The sequence below is a fragment of the Buteo buteo genome, chromosome 30 (genome assembly GCF_964188355.1).
Source record: "Buteo buteo chromosome 30, bButBut1.hap1.1, whole genome shotgun sequence".
In the NCBI taxonomy this organism is placed as follows: domain Eukaryota; kingdom Metazoa; phylum Chordata; class Aves; order Accipitriformes; family Accipitridae; genus Buteo; species Buteo buteo.
In genome coordinates this window covers 1740193-1754442 of record NC_134200.1, presented here as the reverse complement: position 1 = coordinate 1754442, position 14250 = coordinate 1740193, and the positions used below count along the sequence as shown (strand labels likewise).

The window sequence follows — 14250 nt, the reverse complement described above, 5'->3', positions numbered from 1 at the left end:
CTTCTCTAAATGTGTTGTCAGCACAAGGAAGGCAGCTGAGGCAACCCTGGTCCCAGTGGCCAGTGGGGCAGTGGACAGAGTGACAAAGCCAGTGTAAGTACAGCAATTCCTCAGAACCAAGATTCTCACTTAGGATTCCTGCCTCAGAGCAGGACTGTGACCGAGCTGACAGAGCACTCAGGCCTTACATGAAGCCAGGGGCTCAGAAGGAGAGTGTGGAAGCAGAAAGAGAGCAGCTCTGGTGCTCCCTTGCAGTGCTGCTGTGCTGAGAACCTTTTCCCCTTCCCCTCTTGTCCTGGTTTCAGCTGGGATGGAGTTAATTGTCTTCCTATTAGCTGGTATAGTGCTATGTTTTTGAGTTAGGTATGAGAAGAATGTTGGTAACAGTGATGTTTTCAGTTGTTGCTAAGTAGTGTTTAGTCTAAAGTCAAGGATTTTTCAGCTTCTGATGCCCAGCCAGTGAGAAAGCTGGAGGGGCACAAGAAGTTGGCACAGGACACAGCCAGGGCAGCTGACCCAAACTGGCAAATGGGGTATTCCATACGATGGGACGTCCCATCTAGTGTACAAAATGGGGGGAGTGGGGGCGGGGGATTGCTGCTCGGGCACGGACTGGGCGTCGATAAGCAGGTGGTGATCAAGTGCACTGTGCATCATTTGTATATTCCAATCCTTTTATTATTACTGCTGCCATTCTATTAGTGTTATCATTATCATTATTAGCTTCTTCTTTTCTGTTCTATTAAACCGTTCTTATCTCAACCCACGAGTTTTACTTATCTCAACCCACGAGTTTTACTTCTATTCCCAGTTCTCTCCCCCATCCCACTGGGTGTTGGGGGACTGAGTGAGCGGCTGCGTGGTGCTTAGTTGCTGGCTGGGGTTAAACCACTACAGCCTGTAATGAGTTACATTATGAATGCTCTGCAAAAGAAAACAATCAGTTAATTGCTTCTGAAAAGCACCCGCTCATCATTTTCCTCAGGGCATCCTTGAGCTCCTGGTTCCTCATGCTGTAGAGGAGGGGGTTCATTGCTGGAGGCACCACCGAGTACACAACTGCCACCACCAGATCGAGGGACGGTGAAGAGATGGAGGGGGGCTTCAAGTAGGCAAACATGCCAGTGCTGACAAACAGGCAGACCACGGCCAGGTGAGGGAGGCACGTGGAAAAGGCTTTGTGCTGTCCCTGCTCAGAGGGGATCCTCAGCACAGCCCTGAAGATCTCCACGTAGGAGAAAAGAATGAAAACAAAACAACCAAATGCCAAACAGACACCCAGCACAAGAAGCCCAACTTCCCTGAGGTAGGAGCGTGAGCAGGAGAGCTTGAGGATCTGAGGGATTTCACAGAAGAACTGGTCCACAGTATTACCTTGGCAGAGTGGTAGTGAAAATGTATTGGCCGTGTGCAGCACAGCATTGAGAAACCCACTGCCCCAGGCAGCTGCTGCCATGTGGACACAATCTCTGCTGCCCAGGAGGGTCCCGTAGTGCAGGGGTTGGCAGATGGCAACGTAGCGGTCGTAGGCCATGATGGTGAGGAGAGAATATTCCGCTGTGATCAAGAAGAGAAAGAAAAAGACCTGTGCAGCACATCCCCAGTAGGAGATGGCCCTGGTGTCCCACAGGGAATTGGCCATGGATTTGGGGACAGTGGTGGAGATGGAGCCCAGGTCGAGGAGGGAGAGGTTGAGGAGGAAGAAGTACATGGGGGTGTGGAGGCGGTGGTCACAGGCTACAGTGGTGATGATGAGGCCGTTGCCCAGGAGGGCAGCCAGGTAGATGCCCAGGAAGAGCCAGAAGTGCACGAGCTGCAGCTGCCATGTGTCTGCAAATGCCAGGAGGAGGAACTCGGTGATGGAGCTGCTGTTGGACATTCGCTTCTTCTGGGCATGGGGCACTGTTCATGAGGGTAAAGACAGTGACAAGTTAGATGAAAATTCTCTGAGCTAAACGTAATGCATTTCTCATAGAAACACCACCGAAGCTGCCTCTCCTATTTCAGAAAGACCTTTGGCAGCTCCCTTTCTTGAGATATATCCTTGGTGCTGGCTGAGGGTGCCACTGGGAGCAGCGGGCTCTGCTGTGGGCTCCAGGGGAGTCAGTCGTGACCTACAGCAAGAGGTAAATAGGAACATGGGGTCATCTTAGATTAAATCCATTTGTCATATCAAAGAGCTTTGCAGCTTTGTCACTCCCACTTCAACGCAAACTGGGGATTTTGTTTTGAGTATTTGTTCTGGTTTCCACACATCACTTCAGGAGTGCTTTTGGCAGGGAAAGAAGCAAATGTCCTAAAGATGGGCTGTGCTGAAAGGAGAGTTTTGTCATTTGCATCACTGGGAGCCTGGGGATTAGAAGGGCACTGGGATATTTAACTCACATGGACAAATCTCTGAAATGCACCCAAATCCCCCCTCCCCATTCCTCTCCACTGACAACAACAAGAGGAGCAGGGACAGGAGGACAAAAATGGATGAACACTACAGACCTGCTGCCAATGGAGGCAGGAGAGGGACAGATGGTAGGGCATTTGATAATTTCTTCTCTTCAGGGCTGACCCAACTGAGAAGGTGACTGAGTCCCCATGGCCATAAGGGCAGAGGCTCTGCTGGGTGGGACAAAAGACCACGGGTTTTCTCCGGTGATGGCAGGGAGGTGCCTGAATCCCCCTCCCATGGCATTTCTGGGAGCAGCTCCCTCTCTCTCCCTGCCCCTGTCTCTGCTGCCTGGAGCTCTCCCTGTCAGCAGCTGCTTCTCCCTCCCCTTGTCACCTCCCTGTCCCTGCTCACAGACCCCATCCCACCCGCTGTGTGCTCAGCTCTGCCCTGCAGACCCCTCCTGGCAGCCGGGAACTGCCCAGGAGCATCTCTGTGTGTGCAGGGGTTAAGGAGCACTTGAGACAAGTCCTAAGGACAACTAGAATCTCGGTGCCTTCTCCAGAGGGGAGAAATATATTTTAATGTCACACTGCACAACCACTGACGAGGATGAGAAAAATTCATAGCAAAGACTCCTTACCTTAAAGGTAAATGCTGCCTTGACGTTCTTCTCCAAAATCCATGCCCAAGCTTAAGCTGTGAGCAAACGTGACCCACGCAGCACGCTCTCGACAGCAGAAGCACCCTGCTCTGCCCTTCCAGGGGTCGTTTCTTTCACCCACACCTTCTCCCCACGCTGTCATGGGGAGTTCCCTGCGCAGGCTGAGTGCTGACCCTGGCAGGCAGCAAAGTCCCTGCTCCACCACTCAGCCCCTGAAACACCAGGACCCTGCTCTGAAGGACAGCCCTGGGCACCCCTGCATGCACACCCGGCTTCACAGCCCTGCAGCTGGTGCCAGGAGAAGGCAGCCCTCATGCCCTGTCCCTCTGACAGGGCAGCAGGGAAGCCCTGCTCTGGAGCACACCCTTCTCCTCCTCTGCGCCAGAGAAATGAAGAGATTCCCCCTGCCAGATCCCATATGCTGTCAGCTGTGCCAGTGTTCGGAGATCCCTGCAGGAACTGAAGCTCTATTGCCCTGCACCCACAGACTCACCATGCAGAGGGCTGTGAAGATTTCTCCCGCAGTGAGCTCTCAGCATCCTCCCACTCCACGCTGCCTTTAAGCTCTCTCTGCCTTGCAGGTCTCCTCTCGATGCCTGCAGGCAGTGCCCCCAGCCCTGCTCCTGGGCAGAGCTGTCTCTCTGCAGCGCTGCCTGCTTGCCAGGAGCTCCCTCTGTCCCAGGAGCCCAGCCCAGCTCAGCAGCAGAGGACCAGCCCAAGGCAGCACTTTCTCTGCCCCCTCTGGGCTCCCTCCAGGTGTCCCTGGGCCTCCAGGGGAACCTGCTGGGAAACAGGCTGAAGCAATCACTGATGTTCCCTCCCGCACCTGGGGAGAGACACTGCTTTCCAGCAGGGTCATTGCTCTGCTGAGAGACAGACTTGGGTCCAAGAATCAACTTTTCCAAGAATGATAGAATCACTGAGGTTGGAAAAGACCCTTAAGACCACCAAGTCCAACTGTGAACCTAGCACCATCTAGTCCACCACTAAACCATGTCCCTTAACTCCGTGTCTTTGAAATACCTCCAAGGAGGTTGACTCAGCCCCTTCCCTGGGCATCCTCTTTCTTGTGCCATCATTGGGCAGGACACGCAGACAGTCACAGGCAGGGATCTCCTTTAGCCCTGCTGAGGGAAGGGAGCCAGCTGAGTCCATGGAGGCATCTCGTGCTGGGATTGTAGTCCTGGGGCTGGAAGGGGACTCAGCTCCCTCCCATGCCCACCACCAACCCACAGGACCTGGGATTCCTCTTGCCTCAGTGCAGGTCTGCATTAAAGAGGCACCTGCATGTCAGCTCCTTGTCTCAGATTCTGTGCTAAGTAATGGTGATGGAGGCCAGGAGTGAGGTGTTCAGATGCAAATGTCTGGTGACATTGGAGGTGCCAGAGGTGGTCAGAGAGACATGCAGGTTATAGAGACAGATTCAAGTTATGTGCAGGCTGATATAGGGACAGGACAACATCTGTGCTCCTCTTCTTCGTGGCAGCCCCTGGTAATTTCCTTTGGCCAACTGAGATGACAGCTGATGCCCAAATTAAGGGCAATGGAACCTGTCCCTCCTCATGATGTTCAGGGTGGCCTATAGAGGTATTCCTCCGACAGAATGGAGTCGTGTGCGATAGGGAGAGCTCAGTCTCTGTCTTCCTCTTCTCCATCTGTTGGATTGACTAGATTTTGGCTGAAAATATTGGCAGTTGTCTCATGTTCAGCACCACCTTGGGTTACAGAATTCAGAGCAGCTACTCAATTCAGTGTTCAGATCTAGGCCCACAAAGCTACAGGATATGCCAGGGCTGGCATGGAAATCACAGGTCCTACACCAAAAGCAATTCTCCTTCAGGGATGGTATGCAACAGACACCCCAGATGGCATCTCGGAGAGCATGATTTGGTCCCTTTGTGCCATTGACGGTTGCCATCAGTCAGAGGCACCAGTCATCAGATGCCATCAGAGATGCAATTTCTGTCCCTTCTTTGACTCATTAGCTGCAGGCATTACGTGATCACAAAGCACATCACACCAGGGTTCTTTCTCACTCCCTTGATGATCTAACCAAGGAACAGCCCAAGCATTTGAACAGCGTTCCTGGGTACATCTTGCCATCAAAGAGAGCATCCTCCAAGCACAGCCATACTTCATATCAAAACTCAACTGAAACTCAAAAGGCAATTCAAGGGCACCAAGATGAGCTGTTGCTACGTCAGGAACAGTTCAAGAAGAAAGAGAGATACTACGGGACACCTGTTAATTTAATTGATAAAAGGTATAGATAGATCTGAGACTGCCTATGTCGTCTTTGCCTCAGTTACCACCAGCAAGGTCTCTGTCCTGGTTTCAGCTGGGATAGAGTTAACTGTCTTCCCAGTAGCTGGTACAGTGCTATGTTTTGAGTTCAGTATGTGAAGAATATTGATAACACTGATGTTTTCCGTTGTTGCTCAGTAGTTTTTAGACTATAGTCAAGGATTTTTCAGCTTCTCATGCCCAGCCAGGGCACAAGAAGTTGGCACAGGACACAACCAGGGCACCTGACCCAAACTGGCCAACGGGGTATTCCATACCACATGACGTCCCATCTAGTATAGGAACTGGGATGTGGGGGCGGGGAATCGCCGCTCGGGGACTGGCTGGGTGTCGGTCGGTGGGTGGTGAGCAATTGCCCTGCGCATCATTTGTACATTCCAATCCTTTTATTACTACTGTTGTCATTTTATTAGTGTTATCATTATTATTATTAGTTTCTTCTTTTCTGTTCTATTAAACTGTTCTTATCTCAACCCACGAGTTTTACTTCTTTTCCCGATTTTCTCCGCCATCCCACTGGATGGGGGGGGAGTGAGTGAGCGGCTGCGTGGTGCTTAGTTGCTGGCTGGGGTTAAACCACGACAGTCTCCCAGGCCTTTGTGCTTTCAGGCAGGACTCCGGAAGGGAAAGGGGAACAAACAGTGGTGGATGAGGATCATGCCAGGGCTTACCTAGCGAATCACACCCTTACCAGTCCATGGGAGCAGAGGGGCTGCAATCAAGGGTGCTGAGAGAGTGTTTTTCACCAGGAAGTCCTGGTCTGTTCTGATCCCAGTAAGGAAGGCACTCAGACTCTGTGAGGCATCATTTAAAATGCTCTTCCTTAGGTCTAGCACTCCAAGGGGAGAATTGTACAGATAATCTAATGTCCCTTTAGATGGCTGGAACCCCAGGAGGTGTAGCATGGAGGTAGAAGAATGAGGAGGGTGGATGCCCCCTGTATGAAGGGGAAGCTTGGATTTATGGAGGTCCTCTATGTGACCGGCAACAGGTTGGGTTAGCTTTTGTCACTGAGGATCAGAGGAGTCAGTAAGAGTGACATTGTGCTGGCAGTTACAAACTACTTGATGATGGGAGAGGAAACAGAAAAGGTCTTTTGTCAGCAGCCGAGGAAGTCTCCAGGTTAATGAGCAGGTGCCTATGGGGGACTGGAAGTGCCCTGGCATTCACTGGCCAGGCAAAGCAACAGGGTGCCAACAGCCTGAAGGATCTTGGGACAACTTCTTCACAGAGCTGCTAGGTGGGCCAACGAGGGTGATGGTCACCTGGACCTGACCGTGGCCCACAAGGAAAAGCTGGTCAGGATGTGATCACCAGCATCAGCCTTGGCTGGCATGACCAGGAAAGAGTAGGGTCTCAGACACCAAAGGGCAGTGAGGAAGGCCAGCAGCAGGGAACAGACTCTGGACTCCAGAGGAGAAGTCTTTGACTTACTTGGGAGACTGATCCAGGTGGTGCCATGGGAAGCAGCTCTGAAGGGTGAAGGAGCATGAGCAAATCTGACAGGCCTGACAGGACAGCCTCCTCCAAGCACAGGAGTGATCTCTGCAAGTACCCATGCAAAGAAGCATTCCCCTCAGGAGAGAGCTCTTGCCATTAAATGATAACAGTCAGGAATGAGAGAAAAATCACTGGTCTGCAAACTTCATGCCAGAGGTTACACACCGTGAAATTAAGAGCTACCTTGTCAAGTAAGACTGAATGACAGGAATGAAGTTAATGAAATTACAGAACTTAAGTTTACGGACGTGAAGAAGTACTGTGATACAATAGGCCACCCTGAGGGAGTCTGGATCAGCACAAGGCTTTGTGTTACAAGAAAGGAACACCAAATTCATGGCACCAAATGAACTCCTGGAGCCTTGCAAAAGCACTCAGACCTCCAAGAGCACAGAGCTGCCTAAGGGAGGTCCTCCCCTCACACATCTTGAGGTGTTTCCTCAACTGGTGTTTCTCGGATCCATGAATGCTGAATAGAGAAACATGGTCATTAGCTGAGGAAAGCCTTGAGAGCTGCTTACCTTCTCAGTAGTGATTAGGCAGTGATTGGAGGTGTGTAGTGATGTGAGAGAGGGTGCAGGGAAGTCATTTGGAAGCAAGGTGATGGTGTAGGGATTTATCAAATCCTTACAACCACACCTGGGCCCAGCAATGGAAAGCAGTTGATGTCTGTAGGTGGAGGAGGAGTAGGTGTGCCCTGGGAGTGTGGCTGCAGGACCCTGCACAAACCAGGGGTTACATGAGAATGTTCCATCAGGGGAACATGCCTCCCCCTGGGAGATGGGGAACGTACATTGCTGGGGGTGGCTGAACACTGCTCCTCATGGCCCGTGAGCCAACCTTCCTGTCTTCCTCTCCTTCACTACCCACACTTGCCTGGAATTCAGGAAACATCCATGAGCCTGGAGAATGCATGAACCTCCTGGAGTGAGGTCTCATTACTGCAGGGAAAGTGAGAAGGTTTTGGGAGACACGAGCGAGTGCAGGGAGAGAGCGGGGTGTGCGTAGCAGAGAGTGTGTTACAGGCCAGAAGAGGACCTGAAGGAGCAAGTGGCAGTCATACTACTGTGGAATAGTTCAAGTTGTGATTTTAGGGCAGCAGCAGCAGCCGGAGTAATGGCAGTGCAGTGCTGGGATATGGATCCAAATTGAGGACGCAAGCAAGTTTAGGACTGGGACATCTCATAGAATCACAGAATCATTTAGGTTGGAAAACACCTTCAGGATCATCCAGTCTTACCATCAACCCAACGCCACCATGGCCACCACACCATGTCCTGAAGTGTCACGTCTACGCATTTTTTGAATACCTCCAGGGATGGTGACTCCACCACTTCCCTGGGCAGCCTGTTCCAACACCTGACAACCCTTTCTGTAAGGAATTTTTTTCTAATATCCAATCTAAACCTCCCCTGGCACAACTTGAGGCCATTTCCTCTCCTCCTATCACTAGTTACTTGATAGAAGAGACCAGTACCCACTCCACTACAACCTCCTTTCAGTTGTAGAGAGCAATAAGGTCTCCCCTCAGCCTCCTTTTCTCCAGGCTAAATAAGCCCAGCTCCCTCAGCTGCTCCTCATAAGACTGCTGCTCCAGGCCACTCACCAACTTGGTTGCCCTTCTCTGGACATGCTCCAGCACCTCCATGTCTTTCCTGTAGTGAGGGGCCCAAAATGAAACACAGGACTCAAGGTGCAGCCTCACCAGTGCTGAGCACAGGGGATCAATCACTTCCCTGCTCCTGCTGGCCACACTCTTTCTGATGCAGGCCAGGATGCCGTTGGCCTTCTTGGCCACCTGGGCACACTGCTGGCTCATATTCAGCCGGCTGTCAACCAGCACCCCCAGGTCTTTCTCTGCCGGGCAGCTTTCCAGCCACTCTTCCCAAGCCTGTAGCGCTGCATGGGGTTGTTGTGACCCAAGTGCAGCACCCGGCACTTGACCTTGTTAAACCTCATACAATTGTCCTCGACCCATCGATCCAGCCTGTCCAGATCCCTCTGTAGAGCCTTCCTACGCTGGAGCAGATCAACCCTCCCTCCCAACTTGGTGTCATCGGCAAACTTACTGAGGGTGCACTCGATCCCCTCATCCAGATCATTGATAAAGACATTACACAGAACTGGCCCCAATACTGAGCCCTAGGGCACACCACTTGTGACCGGCTGCCAACTGGATTTAACTCCATTCACCACAGCCCTTTTGGCTCGGCCAGCCAGCCAGTTCTTCACCTGGCAAAGAGTACACTTGCCCAAACCATCAGACGCCAGCTTCTCAAGGAGTATGCCATGAGAGACAGTGTCAAAAGCCTTGCTGAAGTCCAGGTAGACAACATCCACAGCCTTCCCCTCATCCACTAGGTGTGGATAGATAGGGCTTGGCGGTCGGAAGATGTCGCGCTGTACGGAAATATAGGACCCCTCTACAGATAGCCAATAGCGTTTAGTCTATGACGTAAGCAGATGGAAGTGACGTTGTAAACCCAAGCTATATAATGCTGTGTCGATCACCAACAAACGCCATTTGCTGTCCACCACATTGGTGTCTGCAAGCTGATGGACGGAGCTCGCCGTTCCTGAACCAGGTCGCCACGCCAGAAATAGGCAACAAGTGGTGCCAAAACCCGGCAGGATCGCCTGGACGGGTGAACGGCCGGACGGGCTGCTGGACCAACCCGGCGTGGGAGGTCAAGGGAGGATGCTCCCGGACCAGGACCAACAAGGAGAATGGAAGCCCTTGTGAAGGTCGTATCCCAATTACATAAGCAATGGGGGATTGATTGTAAACCCAAAGATTTTACTCTCGCCGTTGCGAGGCTTTTACAAATAGGGGTCATCGACCAGCCGGTGGATATTCTCCACCCTGAAGTGTGGGATAAGTGCACTAAAGCGTTAGCCGAGGAGACGATGTCCTCGGGTTCTGGGAAAAACCTTAAGTCGTGGGGAAAAGTTGTACAGGCCCTGCAGAAGGCCATACAAGAACAGGAGACCTGGAGGGCGGCAAAGAACTGTTTGTTGGCCACCCCGAAATTGGGAATCGGGGCAGCCACACAGACTTTACACCCCCCAGACGATGGCGATTCCGCTGAGCCCAAAGATCTCCAAGAGGGCGATTCGTCCCCTCAATTTCCGAACCCCAACCCGCTCACGGAGGGACAGAAACGAGCTAAATCCTTCTGGGGTGGGTTGGCCGAGGAGGCTAGGGGCGCCGCGGAGAAACCGGAGTCTGAGGGAGTCTGGGCTAGACCACCACCTTACACGCCCCAAAATGGCGCCGGGCAGCAAGGAGGAAGGCGGGGCGAGAATGCCCCCGGCGGGAACAGGGAGGAAGCGCTAGAACTAACAAGCGCGTGCAACCGGGAAGGGGAGGAGAACGAGAAGGAGAAAGGTGGTGGGGGCGACCGGGAAGGGGAGGAGAGCGCGAGTGAGGGGCGGAGGGCCGACCAGAACGGCCACCCGAAGAAATGCCCTTATAGGGCAAACACCCCCCCGAGTAGAAGGTGGGGCGGGTCAAGGGGGAGGGAACGGCCCGCCCGCAAGGGAAGCGGGCGGGGCCGGAGCCCGACAAAAAGGTACTGGAAGCCGGAAGTAACCAGTCAGTCGAGTTCCGACTCCGGATCAGACACTAGCTGTGATGAGTGGCTCACAATTGATTCAAACTTAGAGGAGGAGGAAACAGAGATAAACAGAGTCAAGAGCAAAAATACCCCCATCCAAATTAAAGAGGAACCGTGAGGGGGAAAAATTCCTCTCTCGGATTGGAGAAAAATAAAAATCGCGTGCGCCAACTGGGCCCCATCGGCTGTGCTAGCGTTCCCAGTCCGGGTGACGGATGGAGGACAAAGGGTCCATTTGCCAATAAACCCTAAGGATGTACAAGCGATTGTTAAAGCAATTGCGGACAAAGGGCTTAATTCTGCCATGGTCTCCACCCTCATAGATGGGGTTTTCGGGGGAGATGACATGCTCCCGTTCGATATAAAACAAACTTGTAGATTGATTTTTGATGGGGCAGGGATGATTGTTTTTAAACAAGAACGGGAAGACAATTGTGCGAAGCAACTAGCCCGAGTAACTGGGGCGGACCACCCGCTCCATGGCTCTAGCCTGCAGCGACTAATGGGTACAGACCCAACAATGATTACCCCCCAGGCACAAGCCCAAGGCTTGCGGGCCCACGAAGTTATGACAACCACTCGTGCAGCTAGAGAAGCTATTCGCACAGTCTCTAGAGTTATCGCCAAGCCATCACCATGGTCCACAATAAAGCAAAGTGAAACTGAGAGTTTTACACAATTTGTGGATCGCCTCCAAGCAGCGGTTGACTCCTCGACCCTGCCTGCAGAGGCCAAGGGCCCAGTCGTCGCAGACTGTTTACGTCAACAATGTAATTCAAAAACCAAAGAAGTCCTGCGATTACTGCCGGCGGGGTCAAGTATCGCAGACATGATTAAGCATGTCGCGAATGAAGAGCATCTAGCCCCGATTCAGGTGGCTGTTCGCACCGCAATAGCTGATGTGATGGCATGTTTTAAATGTGGCCAGGCGGGCCACGTTGTCACAAACTGCCCTTGGTTGGGGGACCCGCCAGCAGCGCTCCCCCCGCACCAGAACCGACCCAGAGGACCGTGTTGGACCTGCGGAAAGAAAGGACATTTTGCTAAGGAATGCAGATCCAAAAACCAGGGAAACGGACGGGGGAGAGGGCACCCGGGCCGCGCACAGCCCTCTCCCACTTGGGACGTGAGGCGGCCCAACTATGCCAACCCCAGATGGGGTGAAGCGCTCCCGAACCCGCTGCCCCCTCGAGAAGCGACCAACTTTATGGTCCAACCGACGGCCCAGCCGAATCTGCCCCTATCTCAGGGACAGCAAGGACCACCCCTTGGGGGCGAGACCCCAGGGTGGCCCTGGCAGTAAAATGTGACAACCCGCCAGTGGTGTGGGGGATCTGTTCCCTCTATAATACCTCAAATGACACCACCATTAGTGTCCCCTTTTTGATCGATACCGGAGCAGATGTTACAGTTATTCCTGAAACGAATTGGCCCCCATGCTGGAAATTGGAAGATGCCCCCATGGTGGGTGGAGTCAGGGGATTAACCCGAGCTCGGAGGAGTGCTCAATTGGTAGCAATCACACTTCACACTGAAAAGGGACTGGAGAAAACCATCACCCTTTTTCCATATGTCATGTCAGGAGTCCCACCCCTATTGGGAAGGGACACTTTAGCCCTCTTAAAAGCCAGGGTGACAAATTTACCGTAAGGGCCACTGCTGCACACCCACTTCCACCAATTAGACTGACGTGGAAATCGTCTAACCCAGTGTGGGTTGAGCAGTGGCCCCTGCCGAAGCCTCGAATGGATGCTCTCCTTGAGCTAGTTGACCGTGAACTACAGCGAGGTCACATAGAGCCCTCCACTAGCCCGTGGAACACCCCAGTTTTTGTAATACCTAAACGAACTGGCGAAGGGTTTCGTCTCCTCCATGACCTGCGTGAAGTAAACAAAACAATCCAACCAATGGGCCCTGTCCAAACGCTGTTGCCTATGAACTCTATGATACCGGAAGGACAACCTTGTGCTGTCCTCGATATTAAGGACTGTTTCTTTTCGATACCCCTGCATGAGGAAGACAAGGAGCGCTTTGCTGTTTCTATCGTGTTTCCAAAGAGCCAACGCCCCAACCTACGCTTCCAGTGGAAAGTGCTGCCCCAAGGAATGGTCAACTCACCTACCATCTGCCAGATCACGGTGGATCGGGCGTTGGCACCAGTCCGGTGTAGTGACCCGACTGCGACTATCATTCAATATATGGATGATATTTTGATCGCTGCACCGACAGGAAGTCAGGTGGACCAGCTGGTGTCAACGATTTCAGAAACTCTAAAAGCAAACGGGTTTGAAATTGCGAGCGCAAAAATTAAAAGAGGACCATGTGTAAGATTTTGGGAGTGGGGATCACAAGTCTTTACGTAACCCCCCCCAAATAAAAATCCACCGGAACATTAAGACACTCCATGATATGCAACAGTTAGTGGGGTCCTTGCAATGGCTCCGCAATATTGTCCTAATCCCTCCCGAAATCATGGCTCCCCTGCATGATCTTTTGAAAGGAAAGAACCCATGGGAACAAAAAACTCTGACGACAGAAGCAATGAACTCTCTCGACTTTATCGAGCAACAGGTGTCATCAAGCACGCTCGCCAGGTGGAACCCGAATATACCACTTGATCTGTATGTGCACTTCACTGAAAAGGGGGGAGTAGGAGCACTAGCCCAGGGCCCCCCTGAAAAAGCCCAACCAATACAATGGATAGTCCTAGGAAAACCGTCACGTGCATTTTCTCCGGGAGTCGAGTGCCTCAGTAATCTCATCATGAAAGGCAGAAAACTTGCCCTAAGACACCTAGGCATCGAACCTGCCAGGATATACCTACCCTTCCGCAAACAGCTCCCAACGCAATCAGTAGCAATGTCAGAATATCTGGCCATGGCTCTCATCGGATTTGGTGGAGAAGTCCGGTACGCCACAAAGCCCCCCTGGACTCATATGCTGACAATTGTTAACATCGACTTCCCACGGAAGATCATGGACCGGCCCCAACCAGGACCAACAGTCTTCACAGACGCATCATCAGCAACCTCAACTGCGGCAGCAGTATGGCAATCGGGAGCAGAATGGCACTGCATGAAAATGACTGATTGTGCTCTTTCAGTTCAGCAGCTAGAAGCGACGGCCGTAGTACTAGCGTGCGGACTGTTCCCAACAGAACATCTCAACGTAGTAACTGATTCGATGTTCGTAGCCAAACTTTGCTTGGCCATGTTGGGGCCTGGCATGGCAACATCTACAACAACCTTAATGCTGGAAGAAGCACTTTCTTCGCGAAAGGGCACCATATCAGTCATCCATGTCAACAGCCACAGCCCAATTAAAGGGTTTTTCCAAACCAGTAACGACAAAGCAGATGCCGCTGCAAAAGGATTGTGGACACTAAGAGACGCCCGTCAGTTACACGAGTCTCTCCACATTGGAGCTAAAGCATTAGCGAAGAAATGCAGGATCTCAGTCACTGACGCGAAACACATAGTAGCCACGTGTCCCCACTGTCAGAAAACACCACTGTGGTCCAGTGGAGTCAACCCCAGAGGTCTTAAGGCCTCTGAGGTGCAGCAGACGGATTTTACACTCTGCCAGTTGCTGAAACCTCGAGCTTGGCTAGCGGTAACCGTAGATACATATAGCGGAGTGATCGTAGCCACTCAACACCTTAGGACTGACTCCAAAGCAACCATTCAACATTGGCTGACAGCCATGGCGTAGCTTGGCGTCCCCAATCAGATCAAAACAGACAACGGTCCGAACTTTGTCTCTAAATCAGTCCAGGCATTTGCTTT

General features: G+C 52.2%; 1 protein-coding gene across 1 annotated transcript; it reads right to left on the bottom strand.

Annotated features, from left to right (window-relative positions):
* Positions 1-890: 890 nt before the first annotated feature.
* Positions 891-1879, bottom strand: LOC142025836 (olfactory receptor 14A16-like). The gene has a single exon (XM_075018516.1). The coding sequence runs from the start codon at positions 1877-1879 to the stop codon at positions 941-943; it is 939 nt and encodes a 312-aa protein (XP_074874617.1). The 3' UTR covers positions 891-940.
* Between the last annotated feature and the right edge of the window lie 12371 nt (positions 1880-14250).